Source organism: Polyodon spathula, chromosome 2, assembly GCF_017654505.1.
Source record: "Polyodon spathula isolate WHYD16114869_AA chromosome 2, ASM1765450v1, whole genome shotgun sequence".
Classification (NCBI taxonomy): Eukaryota; Metazoa; Chordata; class Actinopteri; order Acipenseriformes; family Polyodontidae; genus Polyodon; species Polyodon spathula.
Genome location: NC_054535.1, coordinates 10,016,769 through 10,043,783, shown reverse-complemented (window position 1 = coordinate 10,043,783; position 27,015 = coordinate 10,016,769). Strand labels below are relative to the sequence as shown.

Here is a 27,015-nt window from a genome sequence, read left to right as displayed (position 1 = left end):
GTAACTGCTGTATTTTATAGGCCGCTAACCGGTGCTTTCTCCTGTCTCCGGGTACGAAGCAGTTAACTAGCTTATTTCAATTTTTCCCACGACGCGAGATAGCTGCGTTTCTGTCCACATGAGAGGCCACGTCAATACTAACAGGGTGGGGGAGTCTGAAAACCACCTTCTCCTTCTCTTTGCAGTCCTGTCATTCACAGCTACAGCAGCTGCCTATCGGGGAGCCTGGAAACCGCAAAGAAAAACACACACACACACACACACACACACACACACACACACACACACACACACACACACACACACACACACACACTCCTGGTGCTTAATATTAAAGTACAGCGTGACGAAGCACTGCGGCTAATGAATAATGAATTAGATTACAAATGCGGACCTCTGCAGTTGAGGTGGTGGTTAATATTAATATTCATAAGTAGAGGGCCACTGTGATGCGTTGGTGACGCACGTTCCGGGGTTTTTAATAATCCGCAGCAGCAGTTCAGCCGTCAATGAGACGAGACAAGAGGAGAGGAGGGGAGATTGAAGTGCGGTATTGCCGAGAAGGGCATATTATAAGGGCATAGCATAAAATTGAGACAAAAAGACAACTACTGTTTTTTAGGTAAATACAGAATACAAAAAAGAAAGCGAACGAAACCCCTTCCTCTCTCGTAAACAAAAAAGTATTTATTGTAAAATAATAAATAAATCAATTTAAATTCATCTTTGTTAACCTTTTTTTTTATCATAATAAATGGGGGATTACGGGTTCGGCTTGTTACAGACAGCAAACATCCCCAATAACAGCACCACAATCTTCGGCGGAGGCGCTTTTGCAAGAGCGCACACGACACCTACACTGGCTTGTTCTACTCAGTTTTCTTTATCGCCCAGCAGCTTCTCGATTTCCAGCAGCAGCAGCAGCAGCAGCAGCAACGTCGGTGTGTCCTCTCTGTTCCTGTCAGCTGCTGCGCGTCAGCAAAACATGCAGGATGAGCTGCTGCTTGGGGTGACAACAACGCAGCAACACCACTGTCTACCATCAGAGAGAAACAGCAGCAACAACATCCACAACAAGACTGGTCAGCCCACAAACAACGACCCCGACTTTGGCAAGCAACTGGATCAGCAAACCCGGCTGGAGTTCAACCATCTAAACCAACAGCAGTTGTCCGAGTTCAAACCCTCTGCAAATTCTGAGAAATTCGGACAGCAAATTAATAACCTGCAGCAAGAGCTGAAGAAACACTGTCAGCAGTTAAATCACCATCAGGCAGAGTTTGGCAAGAAACAGCAACCCCCTCCACCGCCACCACGGCAGGGTGAATTCAGGCAGCAGTACCAAGCCCTGAACCGACAACAGGATTCCCCGAAACTGGATCAAGGCAACTGCGAAAAGAGCTTGGAGAGTCCTATTAAAAGCAGGTCCCCAGTGGCTGAAGAGATAGTGGTTTCTGAAGCTAATGCTGTGGCGGCTGCCTCGTCATCACCCTCTCCTGTAAATCCCAACAAGGCTAAAATCCAAATGGAATCCCCCAATAACCACCTGATTAACAGCAACGGGAGCAGCGCCGCTAATAATATATTGCCTACAGGTCTTGTGGCCAGTTTCAGTAACCTTCAGAGTCAGGAGATGCAAAACCAGGAGCAGACCCAAGGGGGATCATCGTCGCCCTCTCTGCCTGGTTTTGGCACCCCTTGGTCAGTGCAGACGAGCTCTCCACCACCCCCAGTCACCAACTCAACCAACCCAAACCATGCCAGCCCCATGAATCAGATCTCCAACGCTGAGACTGACAGCAGTTTTTACCCCGGGATCCCCTCCACCATAAATCCTGCCTTTTTCCAGAGTTTTTCACCAGTGTCTGCTAATTCCTGTGCAGGCATTAACGTCCCAGGCTTCAACAGTCCTTTCTCTCCTCAGATTAATTTACCTCAACAGCAACAGAATAGGAGATCTCCAGTAAGCCCCCAATTGCATCAACACCAGGCCGCTTTCCTCCAGCAGAGAAACAGCTATAACCATCATCAGGTATGAGATTTTAATTTTTAAGTAGATAATGCTTGTTAACCCATTTCTTTGTGTAAATGGGTGTGTATGTGTGTAATCTCTTTCCCACACCAATAACCTATTAATGTTACTACTACTAATATAATAATAATAATAATAATAATAATAATAATAATAATAATAATACCACCTGGTCATTGAAATCCACCATATCACCTTTTCATACCTCCATCACACATACTGAATGACAACCTACCTTAAGCACATTTAATGTAATAGATACTGTTACACTAGAGCACATAATTGGATGTTCTCTATGAAACAATGTAACAACAAGGTTAAGCAAGGTTAGCGTTTCTAAAGTAATGCACCACTTATAAAAGGAAAAAAAAATGGCAAGATGAGGCTTCTTTACGGTATACGATGTCTTAAGCCCTATTTGCACTGACATGCATTTTGTCTCACTCAACCTGGGTCGACCCACATCCGGGTCTGACCCAGGTACGTGGTTTCACACTACACAGGATTGTGATCCGGGTAGTCAGAACCCGGGTCCAGACCCAGGTAGAAGTGCCAGTGTGAGAATGAGTGCTCCATCAACTCATAAGACATACACTAGGAGTTTGATAACAGTCATGCATTTCAATTAAGATCACCATCAGAGCTGTGCCAGGGCATGTTCATTCTTCTGGACAGCATGTTATTGGTCCAGATTCACCATGCAGCTGCACAATTATCTCTTAAACTATTTCAGATGGTTTCTTTAAGGATGTGAATGGTGTTTATCTAGACCTGCCCTCTGACATGTCACATATTACATTTACTGGGATGATCTGGTTATACCTACTGTAGGAGCACACTGTTCTGAGAAACCTACAGAAAACGTGTCTTGAACTATCTTCAGACTTTATGAGGAAACTGTTCAGTTGAATCTCTCTCTCTCATTTATGCCAAGGAAAGCTCTAGTATTTTAGTGAAGCCAGTGTTAAAAATGACTGATTTTAAATTGTTTTTAGTTCATTCCTATTTTCAAGTGTTGGATTTAATTTAGATAAAGTAGTCTTATCAATTTGGAAAATGGTACAAAAAATTTTGACATATGCTGAATATCTGACTACCACTGTGCAAACCCAGCAAGCTGCTCTTACTGGTCACAGTACCAGCAGTATTTATATTACAGTAGAACTCTAGTCCTCCTCCCACACAAGAGCTGTATGTAGGCAGTAGTGCTAGGGTTGTAATCAAGTTCAATGCACAATGTAATGTATGTGGTTCAGAATGTATTTCACAATGTATTTGTTTGTCTTCCAAGTAGCGTGAAAAATGTTAGAGTAGTAACAATTGTATTTACTTAATTGTGGAACATATTTGATTCAAAATGACCATGCCTGACTGCAGGTTTTCATATGGGATGCTGATGTTTAAATCCAAACGTATACAGTGTGCTTGTAAGTATTTCTTGACAAGCGTTCAGTTTGATTCATGTTTTTGGAGAGCAGACAGCCACATTGCATTGTAGTTTTGTGATAAACTGCGGAGTGTTCTCCTTTAATTGCCAGATTTGTCCCACTTCTATACTAACCCTGTTTAACCCTTAGTGAAGGGCTGTACTTCAGGCTGCATTACAGCCTATTTTCCAACCAGCTTGTTTACAGCTTTTCAGATTTCTACTAATGCATCATACTGTATGCATTTTTGTTTCTAAAATGCAGATAACAGTTATTTAACAACCCCTTCTGAGGAGGTTAAATGGACAGCTAAGTTAGTATTCAAGTGCTTTAGAAAGCCAAGGATCTAAAGACAGATTCTCAAGGCTTTTTACTCCATAATTGTTTTCTCCAACGTGATTTTATAACATACCTTTTAGTACAGGGTTACTGGAAAACACTGTGAAAAAATGTATAATAAACTAAAAAAAAAAAAACAGAAAAAAGACAAACAATATTGGATACTGGTACTGTAGCTAAGTGAGCAAAAGGCCTTGTGCGGACAAGCCTCCTGGACTGTGGGATAGATTATTTTTTCTGGTCCAAAGGTAAGAAGTTCTGATGAACTAGTATATGTAACTTATTTACAGGCAGCTTGAAATTGCCTCATTGCGTAGTGCTTTGCAATTGGACCGCTAACAGCTACAGACGTTTGAACATCATATTTGACCTTCTAGAAATGACTAAGCTTAGTTTTTGGCAGTCGGTTTCATTTGGAATTCAACCCTCAACCCCCTCTTACTAAGTCTGTATTCAAGTCATGTTGGGTTTGTTGTATTTTTTTGTTGTTGTTTTTTTTTTTTCTGCCCTATAATGTAACAGGGTGTCGGTGTGTTTAAAATAAATATGTTTAAAATAAATTATTTACCAGTTTCATTCCTTGCTACTATGCCTTTTTACAAGTAACAACAAAGCATGCCACATTAGAAATACCAGAATAGAAAATGTGTGTTTGTGTTTAAAGTAGACAGTAAGTTATAGTTAATGCTATATTTAATAAATTGCCTTTTTGGTTTGCACTAGGTTATATATTTATTTCCGACCAAGGAGCTGGCAGTGTATCAGATATGTCCCGTGGTGTCTCTTGTTGTATGTGTAACCCTGTCTAGATTTGTATTCACCCCCTCAAGTTATAGCTGTTTCAAGAAACAAAAAAAAGATATAGACCTACTATACTTCATTTCATAAAGCAGGTCCATTTTGTGTGCCTCAAATGTCTTATTATTTGGACTGGTACTGGAAAGGGAAGGAAGGCTTGGCAAGGACTCAGTTATTTGTTTTGTTTGGCACTTACTGCCATATTAGGAGACAGTAGATTAAATGTTGCACTGCATTGTGTTCCAGTGGTGTACTGTACAAGTGCCTCTTTTCATGAACTGTAACATGACAGCAGATCGCATGATCTTTGAATGGTTTTTATTTGAATGGGTTGATGAACTTGGTTCTTGTGAGTGCTTGTATTTGAGGTGGTTGTAGGTGATCATTCACAGTGATAGTTTGGATGTGTGATAATGCTTCTCGATGCAGTGAATCACTTTTTTAATAAGATTTTTAAGGTAATGCCACCTCATTTTACCCCTGGCTCTAGCAGTTAGCTCAGTGGGTAAAACTGTAAATGTTTAAATTTTTTCCAAAGCAAAGGTGCATTGTGTCTGCTTAACCAGGTGCAAGGAGAACACTCTGAAAATGCATTTGACAGACAGTAACCTCTGTTCTTTGAACAGAGTGAGTAAAAAAATCAAACAAACTGAGGAGTTAATCATGGTACAGTACATCAGAGGATCACGTTGCCATAAAGCCAGTACTGAGGTCAATTTCAAGTATACAAAGGTTGTGTGTAAGGCATTTCTCTGTTATATGCTGCATTACCCATGGCCAGAACATGCTTGACATTGACATTTCTGGTATTGGCTGAAGGGAAGTTTACTTTGTGATTCTGCCAAAAAGACCCAATTTAACATTTTACAATTCATTTTCTGAAGTAGATATTTGTGATTTGGTTTATTTTTGGTAACAACAGAAGGTAGCTGTTGCATACCGATTTATTATTATTATTATTATTATTATTATTATTTAGTCATCACTATTAATAATGCCTCTACAAATAAAATATATAATAAAAAGATTTTGATTATTTAGGAAAGCATTCTTTACTGTGAGAGAGAGATTCAAATATAGATGTAATTGAGACACATTATTAAGCCTAAATTAACTGCCAACACCCTCTCTAAATATACACAATTAAGCCTAAGCATTGAAGAGAGTTTTTTTAAAAAACTTTTAATGATGATGTGGATGTGTGGATGGTAATTTGCAGTTTAAAATACGTAGTTATACAGATTCATGGTCTGGAAATACTTGATTGGATGTGCAACCTGGCTGTTAAAAACAGTAACTTGAGAAGCATGTTTGTTTGTTTTTTATGGTTAAAAAACCTGACCTGGCAGAACGGACAGTTGTTCGTCACCCGCGCTGTTAATCTCGGCATTTAGCAAGCACCCAGTATTATCCACTGTGAATCACTGGGTTTGTAATGTAGACAGCTGGCAATGCAATGTAAGGTTATAGTAGTGACAGGGACAGCAAGCTACCATTAAAGTATGTAAAAAAAAATCTTGTACTGTATTTTAGCTTTTGCTTTTTCAACATGCTGACCTGCATATCATTTCCAAAACCCTTCTCTCCCCATTCTTGCTAAAAAGTTTATCGCCTTGTTTGTATTATTCTGTATTCTCTATGATAGTGATCTTAAGCCCCTATACTGTACTTCCTTAGTTTAAAAAAAAAAAAAAAAAAAAAAAAAAAAAAAAAAAGTAATTTAACTGTTGCAGACATCGGATAATTCACTAATTGACTCCAACATCAGCAAGATATTTGCTGTAGATTTACGTAGATTGCAGTGCATATTTGTTTACAGTACATTTTATTCACACTTCACAATTTGAAGTGCACATTTTGCTGTGATGTCTGTTTTGAGTAGGTCATTGCTCTAGATTGATGAGTCTGAAGGGTATAATGGCTTCTTAGAACATGTGTCCATAAGGTGTACTGTCCTGTCATTTTAAAAACAAAGGTTCTAAAAGGTGACGTCTTAGCTTTACAGCAATATTTTGTTAAAATTTTGAAAACACTTTAAAAGCTCTGCCTGTTTTCCAGACACAGTTAGTTTATGGAGAAAACTACTATTTTGCAGCAACACAGTTTACAATTTTAACAAAAATGAGTAAATGGTACAGTTTTTGATATGATGTTCTGTAGAATGAGCTGTTTTCTAAGCAATTGTCAGTCTGCTTGTGAGCACCTATAAAAAATGAAACAAAACTAGGGACCACTTACTGTACTGTAACAAATTTACCTTATTTGTTACAGTACAATAAGTGGTCCCTAGCTGGGTCACTGTAATTAAACCCAATGGCAATTGTTGCATGCTGAGGAACCATTATTTGACAGAAGTCATGTTTGCTGCCAGTCTATGGTTTTTGTTGTGAGGAACAGCTACTGCATTATCATAAAATATAAGCTGCTTACTAAAGAAGTAAGCATAAGAAGGACTTGAATTAATTGATGCGTTGTGGCTTAGTGGTGAAAGCCCCAGAGCCCAGTAACAATGCATTACTTTTGAGATACTTGTAACCCTTTGTATTTGTTCCCCCTTCAGCCTATTATGAAGCAGTCCCCTTGGAGCAGCCATCAGGGCAGTGGCTGGAGCTCAGGAGGCATGTCTTGGGGAGGGATGCACGGTAGAGACCACCGCAGACCTGGAGGGATGGGAATCCCAGGCACCATGAACCAGATCTCCCCCATGAAGAAGCCTTTCTCCAGCAACGTCATCGCGCCACCCAAGTTCCCCCGCTCTGCAGCCTCGCTGACACCAAAATCCTGGATTGAAGACAACGTTTTCCGCACAGACAGCAACAGCACCACTCTGCTGCCACTGCAGGTGAGACTCTGAGATTGTCAGACATGGTGGGGTAAAGAACAGTCACTTTTCAAAAGTGGTTCTGGTATTAGTTAAGATAGATAGGGATAATGAGCTTGATTTTCTATAGTGGGCAAATTGCCTGTGTAATTAATTTACTGTGGGGGCGATTCTCCTGCAGTTTGTCATCAGGGAAAATATAGGCTGTAACTTCTCGTATAAAATGTTATCCCAGAGGACACCGCTACTGTTAACGTCACTTCAGGAATGTATTCCAATTATATTATATTATAATGTATTACCATGTTTTATTTTCTATCTTTGGTAATTTAAAAGCGAGGGTATAGCATGATCCTCTTGGTAATTTTCAACATCAGCTGCTAAGTCAAAATGTACCAGATATGTAGAGCATCAGGGTATCAAAAATTGTTACAATGTTACCATAAATATATCCTGAAGAGAAAATGATGTTCTGTAGGATATTCTGCTGTGCAAGTACACACACACACACACACACACCAAACAGATTACACAATAAAAAATAGTGGTTATTCTGTTAGGAAAACAAATATCAAAGCTTGGCCCTCCAATTTAGAGGATACATAGAGCCCAAGCTGCAGAGCGGGGAATTTGGCCGGAGCAGTTTTCCATCTCCAGTAAGCCAGAGGAGATTAAGCAATCACTTTAACCTGAATTTACAGGTACATTTCATCCTGTACTATTACTTTTCCCAGAAATATTTGTGTAGCTTCACAGCAATAAGCATTTCTGTACTTTATACTGAAGCTCCTTTAAACTGGAAACAGTGAACACTATGGCATTACATCAGACGAGTGGACTGTTGCATTTGCTGAAGAATTAAGAGCTCTGTGTCACAGTAACGTCATTAATGTTACATCGCAGTGTGCATTTACATTTTGATATAGAAATAACTTTGTCACCATAAAAAATTAATTCTCCAACGGTTTTTTGTGCTGGAAGATGTTTCTACAGTATGTCCTACATTTAGCTGCTGATGGTTTGATAGGACAGCGTTATAAAAAGTCGTAGATACCAGGATTTTGTATCGTGGTGAAAAGTAAGTCACCAAAAATTCTCAAACAGTTACATGATAATTGCAGGATGCCGAAAAAAGAAAAAGCATCCTCTCTTAAATTAATCAATGCCTTGCACATCAGACAAAACATAATGTTTTCAGTAAAGCCAAATTATTGTAAGTGAAGCACATTCATATTTCATTTTATTTATATCATAATTTTCACCTTAATCAAAGGAGGAAAGAAGGCTAGCCTTGAGCTGTTGCTGCTGTTGCTAGTGACTATGGCTTGCAGTAAGCGGGTGTGTCTGGTTCAAAGAGGAGATTATTGCGTCATTAAAATGTCAAATCGCTTATGTGTGTAATCTTCAGAACTTTTCATAGAAGAGGTCATTAAAGTGGTTATTTTGAGCCCTGCCTTTAAGGTTTAAGGAGGGAATTAATTTAAATGCTTTGCTTAGCACTGAGCTAACAGGTACAGTTCTATAACCGGTTAGCTGTCAGCATCCTTTGAAAAGCAGCATAAAGCTCCACCTTTAATTTCTTTTGTCTTTTTATTTTTAAAAAGACCGTCTGGATCCCATTGATAGACACTCCAGTGGCTATCAGACAAGAGCTTGACTGTTCAGTGGACAATCCCTGAAATTGCAGTTTTGCAGTGACAAATATCTTGCTAACATTTTGTGTTAGGTTTGAGTTAGTATGGAGAATTATTGACTACAGTGGGCAATGGATGGGACTGAGCAAGTCCATCGTTCCTACTTAACAGATATACTGTACCATGTTATTCTTGAATTTAGTAACAATATTACAGTCAAGTTGTTGTTTACAGCTGGCTAATGTAGATAGTAAGCATTCTGCAGGTAATCTGTAATCTGTATACTTTTAAAATAATACATTGGCTGCACCTTTGAAGGATACATCCACTTTTCAGAATTCAGAACGAGGAACAATTTTAAAAATGTATATATTCGTTAAACACATCTTCAGAGCTTTACCTAAGCTTGTTTAAATGTTGACCTTTTACTACATTAGACTATCACTGCAAATAGTTTACCCTGCAGGCCTTGCTGGTGGCCTTGCCTTACCAACAACAGAACCACAACCTACAGTATATAGTATTATGGGATGGCACAGCAAGTAAATGCTCAATTGTTCTGACACAATATCTCTATATCTTCACAATATCTTCGGTTTTATTTTAATATTTACTGTAAACAGCAGCTTCTACGTACAATGCACAGAGTCTTATTCAGTAAATCATTACTTTATATTGAACCTGCTTATAGCAGCTCTAGTTCTGAAATTATGACTTCTGCATATTGTATTCTCCACAATGTCAAAAATACTCTTCACCCTAATGCTTTTAAAGGCAGCGCCCTTAATATGTTTGTGCAGGCTGTTTCAGGAAGACTTTCGTTGCTCTGCCCATGCAATGCCGAATCCCTAGCCTTCCCATAAAAGGGTGAGGTATTTTCAAGCTTAAGCTCTTAAAGGTGTAGTCCCTTCTTTTCTGTTTTTCTGCCGTAGTACCCATTACCAGATAGATTTGTTGGTGCTTGAACTGAGATTAACATTTAAAACTTAAGAACTTTTCAGGATTTTTCATTGAAATGCACTGGTGTTTTGATGCCCTGTAATAACTACATTGCAGCAATGTAACACATGCAGCCAGGTTTCAGCAGAGGTTGATGAAAGGTTGTGCCTTCTTGTGTATTTGAACCCTGTTTACTGTATTATATAGGATTTGTTTTAAACATAAAAAATTAACAAAAACAGAAATTTAAAGCAGTAATTTAGATTTATTTTAATTTATAAAATAGAACATTGCTTTTGGTTATGCAATGCTCCCCCTTTATAACATGGTGTAAATGGGGGGAGCATTGTATTTTCCGCTTTACAATGGGAATACAAGTGCTGCTGTAGTCCAGTGGGATTGCGTGACAAATGGGAGACATGAACACAGTTCCATGGTATAGAGGGCCATCTTAAAACCAGGGTGTGCTGTGTTGTGCTGCCTCAAGAATACACATTTTATTTTACAGGCCTGTTCCATTATCACAAATAACTGTGGCCTAGCTGTTTTGAAAGAGGGTAGTTTTCAATTGAGTAGTGTTTTATTTATTTATTTATTTATTTATCCATGTCTTTGAAACCTTGACATATCCTTCCTTTATTATATCGGCTGAGCATACAATATGTGTCCTTTATAAAACTTGACTCAGTTATTTAGTTCTTTGGCTGCTTAGCTGTATGGAGAGGATTGTTTCATCCTGGGTGAAGTTGGTAGCGATCATCAGGAATATTTTAAGATTTAAGTGTAGAATTTATTGCACATCAGCAACTATAACAATTGTTTAATGTTTATTTTCCTGGCAGTGTTTTCTAAAGCTTTGTATCTTTACCGTACAAAAAAAAATGAAACAAACAGTTAAACAAATAAAACATTCACTGTGCAGGAAAAAATATTTTGGGGGTAAAATTATAGGTCTACATTTCAATTGGCGTTAAATGGAAAAGAGGGAAATAACAATAATACATCTGTTTATTTCGCAGAAACATACATTGCAATAATCTGATCATGGCATATTTGGTATATTTGTTTCAACTGAAAAAGTAAGGCCTTTATTTTCCACACCACCAACATCAATGATGCTGTTCAGGAACACTGGAGCTGTCTGGAGGCATATTAAATATCAGTCTTTTTTGAGTTGTTGCTGTACACCAGACTGATAGAATGTAATTAAAACTATTTTGTCAGCAGTAAATACCCCTTATCTCCCTGTGTTATTTAGCAACAAGCACTCAGTGTGGTGCCTGGATGTCTAAATAGTCCCTGTTTTCTGCAGTGAGGTTTGCACTCCAGAAAAAGAAATCCTGCTGTGCTGCTGCTTAAAAATGGATGGCCTGCCAACTGTGCGCAGGCTTTTCAAAGGCTTTTATTACAGCTTCACAAGAAAGAAAGTCAGGGTGTGGGCTGGGAAAGGAAAAACATCTTGGCAAAAAAAATAAAAAAATCTTAAATGGATAAATAGGTAGGTAAGAAACAGCCTGTGTAAATGTGACAGGTGATATGCATCTCCCTGCATTCTTACCAACTAAGTCTGTTTAGCCTGGGTTTAATAAAGTCATGGATAAGAGTTGTCCTCTGATCAGGAACGGGTGCCCTTCAATTAACTGACTTTCTCAACTCACCACAAATAGTTTTAATTTTCTATTTTCCTTCAAAACATCCTCACAGCTTTTTCAGACTTAATATCATTTGCTTAAGAACTGTGGCAAAGACCTATACCCCTTATTTGTTCACCTGATGTTGTCTTTTTTGTTTACTGTATTTTTAAAAAGCGAGAAGTGACTGATTTTTATAGTGTTTGGAATCAGAATTGACTCTACTCAACAGGCTTGTCCTTTGCACACTGAGGTTAGAGAGAAACCACAAACATTTCCATAGTAAAATGCTCTCAAGCACTTTAGTTAAACCCTTTGCCCTTCATTCAAGGGTTTTTTTTGTTGTTGTTGCCATTTCAAGTTAACAATCCCATGATAATAGTATTAGCCTATGAATCACTGCAATAAAGTGGTGTAACTTGGTGATAACAGAGCTCCCATTCAGCTTTCAAGGCAAGAAAGAATACCCCTTGTGATGGGACAATGGAGGTGTTTGTGCAAATGTCACATTTACACATCTTGCTATATTTTGAGAGCTTTATTGGACATTCGATGTAATATCTCACCATTCTACCCATGCACTGCCCATTTTTGCCCTTTGGTGACGTCACATTATTTACAGTCACTTTCAAATGGCAAAGGCAAGGTCAGGTAATTTCTGTCATTTTTCTTACCTCGATTGATTATATCAAGCTATACTTTTGCTTACATTTCGCCCAAATTAAATTCAACTTGACACGGACAGGCTAAAGTTTATTGGGAATCCCTTGTTCAGGTGTGATGCTATTGGTGACCTAAATCCACCGGCTTGTACTGGAAGTACAAACCAAATTAAAGAACACCGGTAAACTGCCTGTCTGTGCTTGTAAATCATCTGAGCTTCAAGGAGTTGATTTAATTTTAGCACTATATCAAATTAGTTTATGGACTCACTGAAATAGCTGCACCCCTCATGTTGTTCTTATTTTAGCTTTTGGCAGCAGTACGAGTACATGCCACTGTTAGTGGAACTGAAAATGTAGACGAAGCTTGATCTGAGAATAAAACTCCATGTGAAGCATGCATACCATTGGTAATTCCAGCTGCTGGTGTAGACGCCAGTTTCAGTTGTTAAAAGGAAGCCTGTTGTAACAGTGGTATAAACAAATTAAAGCAAGAGATCCAGAACTTCGATAGCTGGCTGTCCTCTTAGTTTAAGAAATGTACTTCTTGATGCAGGACATGCAAGTGAGCACAAGCCATGTAGATCTTAACTCTTTTTGACTGTTTTTTCCCTTCCAGCGATGCACGTGACATGTATGCCAAAATGTCAGTTCATGTGTTATCTGCATGACATAAAAGCTCAGGCAATTTACAGGTTCTTACAAAAATATGGTGATTGAATGCTAATACAAGTACAGTGCAAGATTCCTTGGGCATTTAAGACAGTTTAATGTCAGTTATTTGATTAAACAAGTATGTTGTTGTATTTCCATTTCATTGAATCTCTACATTCTTGACTGCACACCCTCTTCATTCAGAATTGATATTCTATAAAAGTCATAGACTTGGTCGAAAAAAAGGAGGTTACCATTTTGTCATCCAGATAAAAAAAAAAATCATATCACACATACAGGAAAGGCTGGGATGTCTTTTTCCTATACACTGAAATCTATTTATTTATTTATTTATTTATTTAAATGTGACAATATGTAGTGCTGTCAACCAGTAGTACCTGAAACAGAAAGACAAAAACAGCCCAGGTTCGTTTAGATACAAAATGTGCAGCACATTCCTGTGCTGCTGGTAGATACTCTGTTTAGATCTTAATAGAGTGTACACTGTGTATAGTGTGTGTGTGTGTGTTTACACTGCAGTTTGTTTTGTGTTTTTTTTTCTTTCTTTCAGGCTTTCTGTCTATGGTAGAAGCTACTGATATTGTTATAAGTGCTCTTAATGTAAATAAACAGGGATTTGTTGCAGTTTGTTATTCCCAGCACTGTAGGTGATTCATTTTAAAATTTGCTTTTGATGGTGCCAAAAAAGCCCTAGAAGGTTGCTTCACAATCAACAAGAGCAGTAGATGTCTGAGCTTACAAAATTAGCAGATTTACACACGTCACCACACCTATGGGAATTACTGTATATCCAAACCTGATTATTTTCCAACAATTCGAAGACCACTCCCAGTTAATAAGTAGGTTATTATGTTAACAGCCGTACTTCTCTTGATTTTTGTTTCTGCCTTGTTACAGGATCGCCCTAGAATGTACGACAGCTTGAACATGCACTCCCTGGAAAACTCTCTTATTGATATAATGAGAGCAGAACATGATCCATTGAAGGGTAAGGATCATTGAAAACCAGTGCTTCTGTCTTTACTAAAATAACTTATCAATTCTGCATCATGTTCCTATAGATTTTAAAGGGCCATGTTGTTTTTACATAATATTAAAAAAAAAATCTGAATTTGGAACACTGCAGTGTTTTTTATTTATTTATTTATTTATTTTTACTGAATTTCATTTTAGAATTTACTGTATATTAGTAAATATAGATAGGAGGCTGTGTGGCCCAGTGGTTAAAGAAAAGGGCTTGTAACCAGCGGGTCTCCAGTTCAAATCAGCCACTGACTCACTGTGTAATCCTCCTTGTGCTCTGTCTGTTGAGATATTGCTATTAGTGACTCTGCAGCTGATTTATAGTTCACACATCCTAGTCTCTGTAAGTCACCTTAGATAAAAAAGCATATGCTAAATATAAAATAATATTACATTTATTTGAATCTGATAATATAATTCCTGTCCAAGCTTGATAGAAGTAATTCCCTTAATTTCTCTGTTTAATTTAGGGTTAAACATACTTTAGTTCCTTTATATTGTACTCATTATATAAAACCAACAAACTACTCCATGAATGTACATGGTGTTGTTTTTATTTAAATGAGTATACTCTATTAATACGCTGCATTTTCATTAGGTTATTAAGTTCTACCTAGTGTTTTACAGACAGGACTGCAGTTAATATAGTTATTTATAGGGAATATAGCTTTTAATGTCATTAAATGCTGTAGTTTACTATTTCATAGTACTGGTCTTTCCTACTATACAAATGTCAATTTTTGGTATCAAATGTCATTTATTTTAATATTAGGAAACTAAACACATCTGTACAGTATGGTAATAATATGCATAAAGACAAATGGACCATGGTATGTGTAATGCTTTTCTTGCCGTTGTGGAAGAATGGAAGTTATGTGTTCCTGCTTGAAGGCAGGGGAATATTTAACAGCTGTTGCTGTTATGCCTACTTTATAGTGTAAATGAATTGACTCATTAGGCGAAAAGACTAGCAGTGTGCTAAGCAAGAGCTATTTGAAATTTATGTGTACAGAGTAACCCTTTGAGAATTGGTCCCCTTCTCTTAGATGGGTGACCTGAACTGGGGGAGTTTAATTTGAGAGCTTGTAGTTAACAGCGTTGTATGAATTCTACTCAGTCAACTTAAAATTCAGGATTCCTGTTTTGATTTAATGCACAGCTTTTTTGAATTCTTGATGTAAGACATGCTATAACATTGGTTTTATAATCCATTTCACATCTGTTATAAGCACAGGAAAAATATGTATACTATGTGTAAACATAACGTTGGATAAAGGGAGTGATAAATCTCCTTATGTTAATGCTTGGTTAGTACTCCTTTAATAACTGACTAACATACATGTGGTTAACAAAACTGCATTAAATACAGGACCAGATATTTACATTCCTAAGAGCACTGTGTCATCCCAGAAGAATAAACGAAACAGGTTTTAAGCTGGTGAGACTAAAAACTACTGAAGTCATTGCTGGCCATCATGTGTATCATAAGGAGCTTTAAAAATAAGTTAGTTTCCCCATGCATACAGCACCAGTTTGTGTTAGTTCTTGGTTTTATATATATTTAAAAAGGTTATTTTGAGTCTGGGGTCAACTGGCGAGTGCAACCACAGCACAGAATTGACTTAAGGCAATTTTTATTAATTGCTTTTCTCCAGCCTTCTTGATTCTCAACAATTAAAGTGCAATATGCATTATTTATAAATAACACAAGTGAAACAATTTCAGCAAAACAAGAAAATCAAAAGTAATAAATAGTGCACCAAACCACACAAAAAGAAACAAATTATATAACAGTGAAATAATAATTACAAACACACAGCACTTCACTCGGTAAAGGCACCGGGTTGGCCAGATTCAAACTAGGAACCAGCCTAAGTTATAGCTACATGTGTATATGTGTGTGTGTGTGTGTGTGTGTGTGTTTGTATATGTATGTGTGTATATATATATATATATATATATATATATATATATACACACACACACACACACACACACACACACACACATACAGAGAGAGAGAGAGAGAGAGAGAGAGAGAGAGAGAGAGAGAGAGAGAGAGAGAGAGAAATAACAACTTATCTTTAATAATGTTAAAACTGTTAAATAAAAAAAAAAAAAAAAAAGATGAAAAATAACAGAAAAAAAATATGATCACGTGTCCCCCGTGATACAGAGGGATAATCACCACCGGAATCAAGCCAGCCCTAATGGTTGGCCAGCCGGCACACCCCGGTTTAGAAACCTTTAGGAGGGGGAAAGTCACGTGGTACGAGCGGTGAAGATGGAGCTGTGAGATTTTTCTGCGGAAACCCAGACACAAAATCCGTCTAATACATTCTTAACAAACATAATTTTTACATCAATTTTAGTAGTTATCGTCTGTGAACAACCACCTTTACATAAGGAGGAACGGAAAACTATGACTACAGCCATTTTAGCTGAGCCTGACTGTGAAGAGGACCCTACCTCGCACTCAACCCAGGGTACTGATGGTGAAGAATCCGAAACACCTAAATGGGCCTGTGGCAGAGCAAAGCTCTGCCCTTTTAAATTGGCAGGGATGGGGTTAACTTCCCCTGCCTGCCTGGGTTTATTATGTTCAGGTGGCTGGGGTTGATTAGTTGATTAGGTTGATTAACGATCAATCAGCGCCCAGCCACCTGATATAAAAGGAGGCCTCTGCTTCTCATTTGGGGAGAGGGAGCTGAGGAAGCAGGTTGTTTTTTTTTGGCTGGGCGCTGATTGATCGTTAATCAACCTAATCAAGTAATCAACCCCAGCCACCTGAACATAATAAACCCAGGCAGGCAGGGGAAGTTAACCCCATCCCTGCCAATTTAAAAGGGCAGAGCTTTGCTCTGCCACAGGGCCCAAACCCTGTCCTTACAGCTACAGAGTATTAAAGGAGTTCTTAACGAGAAGCTGGACAATCTTAATTTGGCTGCACAGAACTTAAACAAAGATCTGCGTGCCATCTTCCGCAGAATAGGGAACGCTAAGCAGTGGATTTTGGCTGTTGAGGACAGAGTTGAATCGATTAGTATAGATGCCTCTCGGTCTTCCATCAGTCTGACAAAGTAAACTTGATGACCTAAAGAATAGGAACCACCGCAACAATTTGAGGCTGGCCGGTCTGAGCGAGGGCCTGGAGATGGGCAACGTGATTTCTTTCCTTGACAAAATTTTCGGATACATCATGGACCTCAATGAATCTGACCCTCACCCCGAAATCAAGCTCGCACATCGGGCTGTTAGACACAAGCCATCCCCAGGCAAACTTCCGAGGCCTATAATTCTTAGAATGCTCTGCTGGAGTGACAGACATAATATCCTCAGTACTTCCAGAAAGAAGGGTAATCTTACCTGGAACAGGCGGCGCTTCTTCATTTTTCAGGATTTCTCCATCAATCTGTAGAAGAAGTGTGCCTCGTATACAGAATTGAGGAAGAAGCTTCAAACCGCGGGACTACAATGTGGAATTCTGTAACCTGCAAAACTTTGTGTGATAATTGAGGATCGACATCACATTTAAACCTCGGCTGAGTAGGTTGCTAAGGACTTGAAATCTCGATTCCTGCAGTTTTTCTGAACCGATGCGAAAAAGACTGCGTCAGATAAGTGTATCTATTGTTCTCAGTGACCTGATTTCTGCCAATTACTGGCAGCCTCCTCTGGTTTTCTTGTGTTATACCTAGTAGCTATAATGTTAGCTGAATACACAGTTTTTGTTCTTGCTCCATAATTGCTTAATTATTGCTGTGTAGTTATATAGATTGGTATGGAAGCGCAAATGTTCAAATTGTTATTAGACCCCCATTTACCTATTTTTATTTATTTATTTATATATTTATGTATTCATTTTTTTTGTTGTTGTTTTAGTCTTTGTTACAGGTATCCAGTTTCCTCCAGTTTCAAGCGTTCTTTTTCGTAGTCTACAGGAATGGCCTGTCTGTCGATCGTTAATTTGTTTATACATTAACACGGCCCATTTGCTATTTACCCTCCTTGCTTTTGCTTTGCTTAGAACATGGTTTTGCCAGAATTACTGGGATTTCATTAATATGTGGTCTAAATTACAGAGATTATATTGATTTAGATTTAGAAAATAATGGGTTCTACAGATAGTTAGTTTGGGCAATTAGTTATTGTAGGTGGGCTGGAGGGAGGCTGATTGGGACTAGATATAGTTTTTGAAACGAATATGTTTGGGAGATTGTTGCAGAAGTGAATTTATGCTAAATCGTAGTTCCCTGTTCCCCTTTCTCCTGAATATATATATATATATAATATAATTTTGATATTGCAACTTTTTTGTCGAATTGTTTTATTGTGTGCACTTGCATTTCGGGGGGCGTCTGCTGTGCATTATGCATATCGTTGTTCTTGCTGGTTCAAGTTGTGTTTATATAGTGGTTAATATTAAGCAACACTGTCAGAGTTCTAGAAGGAAGGAATGTAGGATTAATGTGTTTGGTTTTATGGTAATTAATTGTAATTACAGCATGATTTCCTGTAGGTGTTGTTATTATTAGTAGTAATGATGTTGATGATAAGGGTAACATTTGTGGTTAAATTAATTATATATGATAATTATAATGTTAATAACAATAATATGATGATAGTAGTACTATACTAGGGAAATGTATAATAGTAATAATAATAATAATAATAATAATAGTGGGTCTGGGCACCTCTCTTTTGGTCTTATCTGTGCCTGACCTACACGGATTTGTTGTGGTGGGGTTTCTCCCCCCAAGAAAGTTGGTTGGTTTAAGGAATGTTTCTGCTAGTTTGAGCCTTGGTATCAAAGTATTTTTTGACTATTTTTTGTATTACCAGCCACCTTGTTCTTTCTTTTTTTTGTTTTTTTTTCTGTCCTCTTTTACCTGCAGTGCTCTGTGAGCATTTGATATGCAGTAGGATTCTATCCTCTACATAACCATAACTCAATTTGCTCTGTCTTGATAGTTTTGATTGTCTGCACTTTGCTAAATGTAACATATAACAGCGCTAGGCTATGACTTCCCTGATCGCTACTAAAATAATTTCCTGGAATGTCAATGGTATTAACAATCCAGGTAAAAGTATACAATTCTGTCACATTTGAAAAGCCTTGATTGTGATGTGGTCATGCTGCAGGAGACTCATCTCGGTGTCAATGAATCAAAGAAACTTAAGCTACGATGGGTTGGACAAGCCTTTTTCTCAGGTGGTGAGCAAAGTAACAAGGGTGTCTGCATTTTGGTGGGTAGATGGGTGTCATTTAGACTGACTGAATTACTGAAAGATGATCGTGGCAGATATGTAATCACTTTTAATTTGGTGCCGGACCCTACACTTGATCACTCTGGCCTCCCACTTCCTTCTGATGTGGCTGCGTCTGCATCACTGGAAGAGCTGGTTAGGACTTTAGCTCTGATATCTGGTGCATTGTAAAACCTCAACAGCATAAATATATGCTATGCAGAGGAAGATGGCCACAATCTCCCTTCTGCCAAAACCAGGTGAAGACTCAATGGAAATGGGCAGCTATAGCCCTTAAGCCTATTAAACAATGACTATAAAATATTTGCTAAATCACTAGCTTTCTTCTTAGAACAAGTTATCTCATCACTAATACACTTGGACCAGGTTGGTTGTGTGCCTGGCCGACTATCTTTTAATAACATGAGAAGGCTGTACCATATAATATTGAAAACCAATCTCCTCCGGTCTCCCTCTGTAACAGTGTCTTTAGATGCTGAAAAAGCCTTTGATAGGATTGAGTGGCCTTATTTGTTTTTCACCCTTTCTATATTTGGATTTGGCCCTATGTTTCTGCAGTGGGTTCAAGCTCTTTACAGTACCCCAGTCTCCGCTGTGAGGACTAATGGATTGGTCTCTGACACATTTCACTTGTGCCGTGGAACTAGACAGGGTTGCCCTTTGTCCCCTCTTATATTCATTCTCGCACTGGAGCCGATGACCTGTGCGGTCCGGTCTAACAAGGGTGTTCAGGGAGTCACCATTGGGAATCGTGAATTTAACTAAATATGTATGCAGACGATATTTTATTGACACTACCTAATCCCTCACTCACATCAAGTTGTTTTTGATCTCATAAAATCATTTAGCAGACTCTCTGGCTACAAGATTAACTGGAATAAATCTGATGCAATGCCTCTGAATTGCCACACCTATCATAGTGACCTAGATAATACTCCTTTCACTTGTAAACCAGATGGATTGAAATATCTTGGTATTATAATTAAATCCCCAGTAACTTCAATATTCAGCTTGAATGGACCAAAAATTCTTAAAGTGGTACGTGATGATCGTGAAAGGTGGGGCGGGTTGCCATTGTCCCTGTGGGGTAGAGCAGAGATCCTCAAATCCTTCTTGGACTTGGCTACATTATCTTGAATATCCCTCTTCGCTTCCCACATCACTGGTTTAATGAAATCCGGAGAATTCTCTCAGAATTTCTCTGGAACAACCTGAAACACAGGATTGGATATAAAAGACTCTCAATACCCAGATATGGGGGGATGACTTGGTGTTCCTGATTAATTATTTTATTACCTATCTTATAACGATCAATTCCCCCTCTCCTGGGGCTATAGGCATGCTTGCCAGAAGGGTAGTTGGGAGTGGATTGAAAATACTATTATATCAGAATCTCATGGAAATATCTCCCTAACAGTGCTATGTTATGCCCCCAGGCCCCGTACCTCCCTGATGTGTTTCTCCTGCAGTGTGGTCAAAATACTGCATAAAAGGCTTGGCATATGTGGTCTCTCTCTTCCTTCCTGCCCTATATGGCACACCCCCCTGCTCCCTGTAAGGGGGGGGGGGGGGGGGGGGGAGGAGACACTCTTTATAATCATGATTGGCAGAATCACAACATCCTGTCTCTTGGTCAAATTTTTAAGGGAAATAATATTCTGCCTTTTAATCAGATTAAAACATTGTATGGCCTGGGTGACTCTTCCTTTCTAATGTATTATCAGTTCAAATCTATAACTAAAAAGCTATTTACTTATTGTATCAGTATTGCTTCCATCCCAGATACGGATCTGAGGCTCAAGCAAAATGAAAAAGGGATGGTTTCTAAACTTTATAAAATGCTTCACCATTCTTTATCTGACCCTCTCATTCCTATATAACAGAAGTGGGAACTAGATTTTACCAAGAACTTTACAGAATCTCAATGAGACAAATATGGAGAAATTCATGTTTGATGTCTAAGTGTGTGAGAAACCGAATTATTCAGCTCAAAATTTTATACAGAGCATATATAACATCTTCAAGATTATCTGGGATGGGAGGTGGTCACTTGGGCCTATGTTTGCATGGTATGTGGGGAGCATGGCTCTCTTATTCACCTTTTGTGGGACTGCCCTCCAGTAAAACATTTTTGGTCCAGAATTGCTGATGTGCTGTCAGAGACACTGGAGGTGGATATACCACTATCTCCCGAGACATGCCTATTGGGTCTGACCTGATTGTTTTAAGTCTGCTGCACTATACCACCTCACAGCTTCTGGTTTTATGTCTGTAAAAAGAACTAGCCTCCTTAACTGGAAGGAGCATAAACATCTTGCTTCTCACTGGATACATGGTTAGGTGATTACTTGGATCTTCTGAATATGGAACATGCAGCCAGCACCCTTCTATGTCTGGACAGGGAATCGGAGGGAATTTGGGACAGGATCCGTAAATTCATGGACTTAAAATTCATTTTTCCGTGGGCTACACCACCCTGACTGATCAAACACATGGTCTTGTATAGTACTGGTGTAACTCTCTAGACTTCTGGTTCTGTGTATTAATTTATTTATGCACTGTTGTTTGTCTGTCTCCTCCCAGGTTCTCTTTCTTCTTTTGTAATTTTGTCAGTTTGTTTATTATTATTTGATTCCCCCTTTTTTTCCCCCTCCCTTATTGTTTATGTAATTATTGTATAAAAAAAGAAAAAAAAGCAATATACCATTAATAGCAAAAAAGAAACCTTTAGGAGGGTAAAGGGTCCCTCTTAACCCCCAGGTTTGGGGTAAACAAGGCCAATCGCCCCCTCCCCATGTGCTGACAACCACCCTCTGTGCCTGGGGGAGCGCACAAACTTAATACAAAAAAAAACACAATACCATACAGTAGCTGCCAGTAAAGGAAATTAGTACAACAGCTTTGGTAGTCAGCAGCTAGTTTCAGGGCCACGCTACACTTCGGGATCTTGCAGAGCAGCTAGCAGCAGTTTTAACAGGAACGTAACACAGTGTGCAGTTCACAGAAGGCAGAAGTAATGCAGTGTGTAATTCACTGTCATCTACAGAGAAACAACAAAGTGTTACAAACCCCATAAAATTAGGAAAAATACTATAGAATAGTACTAGCTAAATATTTGCAATTAGTAATAGTAAAACGAACGTTGCAATTAATTCTGCAGTGCCAAACACATTGCAACACTTATCTTTTATTTTCTTGTTCCGTTGTTCTCCGTGGTCAGCACTCTCCCACTCATCCATCGCTACAGACATAGGCTGCAAACCCCGACTCAAACACAGCTCACAACTCCGCTGCTTTAATTCAGTCTCCGGTCTCGTCCGGTCTGCCCACATGTTCCATTCTCTAGCCGCTCTGTTCTCTAGCCGCTCTGTTCTCCAGGCACTCTGTTCTCCAGCCGCTCCTTCAGCTCGACCAACAACTTGTTTCCAGGCTCTGCAATCTAGGTAAACCATAGGCCTAATATATGTCAGCACCCAGACTGACACAGAGGTGGCCTATCACACGGCCTGTTCTGCTCACAGCAGACCAACCAGAGTGGAAGAGGGGTGGAGGCAGACCAACAAGGAGATTAATTTAATTACTCTACTGCCGCAGCAAAACAAGCTTGCAGTTAAAATAAATCGAAAGCGAATATACATCCTGATGTTTCTCAGACAGTTAGCAGTTTACTTGGATGATATTTTAAGTGAAACTCACATTTAAGCACAAAGCTTTCTTTCTTCCAGCAAGGAATATGCTTACCAGTAGTTCTTTAGCATTAGCATTTAAACATCCTAAAACAGTGCAGCTGTTATGCAGTGCTGCAGTGGTAAGAAAAATAGTTCTTGGAATGTGAAGCACGTGTAGAGAATTTGGCCGCTCACACAGCCTGCAGAGTGACTAAGCATTTTATCTCTGGTCCTTTTTTATTGGTACACAAGCCAACATATGAGACATTTGGACAGTGGAAAGAAACATATTAGAATACTATCAGGGCCTGCAATTCCAGTGTAGTCAGTTTTGTACTGAGCTCAAATATGATCACTTCTGTTTGTCTTCAACCATGTTTCTAATATGTTGGCAAAAATGTTGTAAAATTTTTGGTTTCGATTTTTGTAAATAATCAGATACAATATGATAATTTGTACCCTGAGGACAAAAAAAAATGGTATTCTTTAATTATCCAGTCTAAAGGATAATTGAAACAGGTTGAAATTGAATGGATTTTACTTTCTTCCCCTCATGTCCCCATCCTAGGACCAAAACATGCCTAATTCTGTGTAAATTAAATTTGCCTTTGTGCCATGGGCATCAAACTGCACCTGTGACAAACCGATATGGAATTAGTGGCTTCATTAGTAGTTGTGCACAGAAAATCTATGTGCTTATGACTGTTGTAGATACTGTGCTAATGGTTGGTTAGTAAAACCTGATGCAAACATGCATGGTAAATTAGGGGATTATCCTACAATGTTGTGGTGATCCTTTTAACTAGTAGCCCAAAAACCAAACTTGAGTCCCATCATATCCTGTCAGCCTTACCTTCTTGTTAGAAGTGCGTTTGTTTGTTTGTTTGTGCTGCATGACCTACAGTAAAATAATAATTGTGTTTGTGGTCTGCACTGTTTTACTGAAGGTGGAAACTTATTACCAGCAGTGACAGTATGTATTTACTTTTCATTTTTGAGGGATTTCTTTCAGCTGTGTGTGTGTGTGTGTATTTGTGTGGTTGCTTTCGACCTTAACAGATGAGACGGCTCTAAGGGATTGGCTGTACTATTAAAATGATTTCTAAGGTATGCCAGGTAATAAAAATTGGCTTTACAATGCATTAGGATCCCCTACGAGCATTACATTAATTGCCTGTACATTTCTCCGGGGGATAGGGAAGCAAAATCAGATAGTGTTCAGTGCTATTTAAAGCTTGCCTGAAGAAGAGTTTTGCTTTATCCTATCTGAGTAGATTCCAAAGCACATTGCGTCGCCGATCTCATGACCAAGGAATTAGCTTTAAGAAGTTCATCCCTGCCTCTCTTAGGTCAAGGGCACCATTTTGTAAATACAGTGCCATTCTCAAAACAGCTTCTTCTTTGTTTTCATGTTCCATTTGAACTTTTTAGTCAAGATTTCACTGCATTTCAAGAGGATTATGGTTGACTGTATTTATTGTCTAATTCTTTTTTTTTTTTTTTGCAAAGTGTAGTATTTGTATATTACGTAAAGCTTTTACAGACTTTTGAATATTCTCCACTGTATGAAACAAGCTACTGACTACTAAAAAAATGTAATATAAAACAGTATCTCACAAAAACATGCAGTGTAGATGAGTAAGTGTGGTCATAAAGTCCTACAAGCTCTGCAAATCAAAAACATAAATAAATTAAATGGGGTTGAAATAAATGTAATAAATGGTAAGGGGCCTCAACGATAATTACTTTCCCTCTGTTCTTTAACCTAGATGAATGTAGGTTGTTTTTTGTAATTAAATGTTCTTTTTTTAAACTCTGCTGTATGTGCCAGTGTTAGAATTGACCATCCCCACCATGACAATACAGTAATTGTTCAATTAAACCACATACTTTTAATCTGCTTGTGGTCCCAGTTCTGCCTTCTGATGCAAGATTTTGTACAGATATGTACAGATTTACATAACTGTACATATATGGAAGTTCCATCCCTCTGACCTGTCTATGTTGGAATTGGAGTTGCTTTGGAATATGAACTTCCCAAGGATCAAAGACTATTATAGATTGCAAAAAAAAAGGGTATTATTTGATGTACTTCACATAATCATAAACCAGTAAAACCTATTTTGTAAACTAACTAAGCATTACATAGTGTGCAGTTAAAGCTGCATGAACTGGTGACCCCAGGAAAAGTAATTCAGATTCGTTATCAGGGTTATTAAAGCTGAGCTGCTTGTACTTGTACTCTTCTTTGGTGATTAGAGTACAAATTAATTTTATCATGATCTGCCCCCCAGCCCTTACAGTTCTTCTGTATGGAAGGTAAAGCTATCTCTATCGGCCACTGTAGGCATGCTACAAACTTTCAACGTAAACAGAATGCTTAAAGTGAATTTACCAAACCAATGCCAATGAATACTTTATAGGTATTTTGTCCTTCACCAAATGTAGAGATGGATGTATTTATCCACTTTTTTATTTATATATTTTGTTTTAAATATATTTTTAGGCCGAATGGGATACCCATATCCTGGGACTGACAATCTCCTTATGCTGAATGGTAAATTTATTATTATTATTATTATTATTATTATTATTATTATTATTATTATTATTATTATTATTATTATATTCTCATGGCTTTACCACAGATAATAAAGAAAAAATACTGTAGATGGCTGATTGTATTAACTTCTATTTTGGAATGAAGAGCATGTTCTGCTTTGTCACATTTATGGCTCCAGCTGTTAATCGGGACCAAACACGTATTAAAAACTGCAATTCTCATGGACTCATACATCATAAATCCAATATATTATATCTCCTTTAAACAAAGAACAGGTCTGAAGCAGATTTGATATACATGTGCATGTTTATATATGTTTGTTTGTTTTTGTAGAACTTCTAAATATCTAATTGCTTTAATCATATTTTAAAACAGCTTGCAAACTAAACAATAATATTAATAGACTCCTTATATAGACAGCATCAGCACATGGACAGAAAGGCTGTTTACAGACTGTTCTCTTCTAGCCACATGCAGTGAGTTTGCAGTAAAGTCATTTTGCAGATCCCGTATGGTGCATAGGTTCAGAGCTTTCTAAGGCAACAAGGTGTGTCGAGTCTAGAGATGTGCAGTGAAGTCCCTCTTTGCCAAAACTTGTATTCAGCGGCCGTGGACATAAATGGTAGTCTGATCAGTCACCACTGCTGTTTGGTAGGCATTTCTGGGGGATGACAGATTGCTAAAGGCAGCAGCTGTTTTTTTTTTTTGTTTTTTTTTTTTCATAGCACTGCACCAAATGCGTTTTGACTCACTCCATTACATCAGTGCTGTACAAAGGTCAGAATCAAAGCTATCTGGTGCAATTGGGAAGGCATGTGTTTCTCACACCATGTGTGATTCAATCACATTGATGAGCCTGAAGCTAATTGTTCTTCCATGTGCAGTGTCATGGACTGGTGCACCAATTGTATCACAATATTAACAAACCTCTCTAACCACGACATTTGTTTTAGGTTCTACAGTTATGCCATGTTTGGTTTTGGTGTTGAAGTCCCAATAGATTTGATGTTTTGTAATAATGTTTGGTTTATTCAAAAGCACATTCAAGGTATTATTCCTATCAACAGAACGGACCAAAACAATGATTTGCATTTCTTATCATTGTCCTGTGAGAAAGGAAAACAAAGCCACTGTCCTGCAAAGGGTGCTGGGGGATGTTGGCTTTCTTCGTGGCATTATCCCATAATGAAAATGAAATCGCGGAACTGGCATCCTTCTATTTGTGGTATTGAACCCCAAAACAATATTTATACTTTTTATCCTTCACAAAGTCTCAGACATTGTCATATGCAGCTTTGAACAGATCTATTTTTAAACCCTCAAAGTGGTTAAAAAAATTCCTTTTTGATTCTCTTTTGAATTAAATAAGCTGTGTTCCATGTGTGAAATGTCCTTCAGCTGTCATTAAGACATCACTGTAATGACTGGAAGAGATGATTATGATTATTAGTAGGTTTTCTTTTTTGTTTTTTTTTCTCAACAGTAACTCATTGATTTTTTTCAGTTACTGTTTTGTTTATTTTTTAACCCATTCT

The 27,015-nt window shown here is 38.2% G+C and overlaps 1 protein-coding gene across 6 annotated transcripts in view; it reads left to right on the top strand.

The window, feature by feature from the left end:
- The first annotated feature begins 439 nt into the window (after positions 1 to 439).
- LOC121329934 (cytoplasmic polyadenylation element-binding protein 2-like) overlaps positions 440 to 27,015 on the top strand; it is a 39,300-nt gene continuing 12,724 nt past the window's right edge. For 2 of the 6 annotated variants that reach the window (XM_041276036.1, XM_041276026.1), the window contains exons 1-4: positions 440 to 2,032; positions 7,157 to 7,438; positions 13,856 to 13,946; positions 25,424 to 25,474. In XM_041276036.1, the coding sequence (XP_041131970.1) occupies positions 755 to 2,032; positions 7,157 to 7,438; positions 13,856 to 13,946; positions 25,424 to 25,474 (1,702 nt within the window). In that variant the 5' untranslated portion in view covers positions 440 to 754. The remainder of the gene's footprint in view (positions 2,033 to 7,156; positions 7,439 to 13,855; positions 13,947 to 25,423; positions 25,475 to 27,015) is intronic. The other 4 variants (XM_041276062.1, XM_041276053.1, XM_041276044.1 and 1 more) reach the window with 3 other exon arrangements.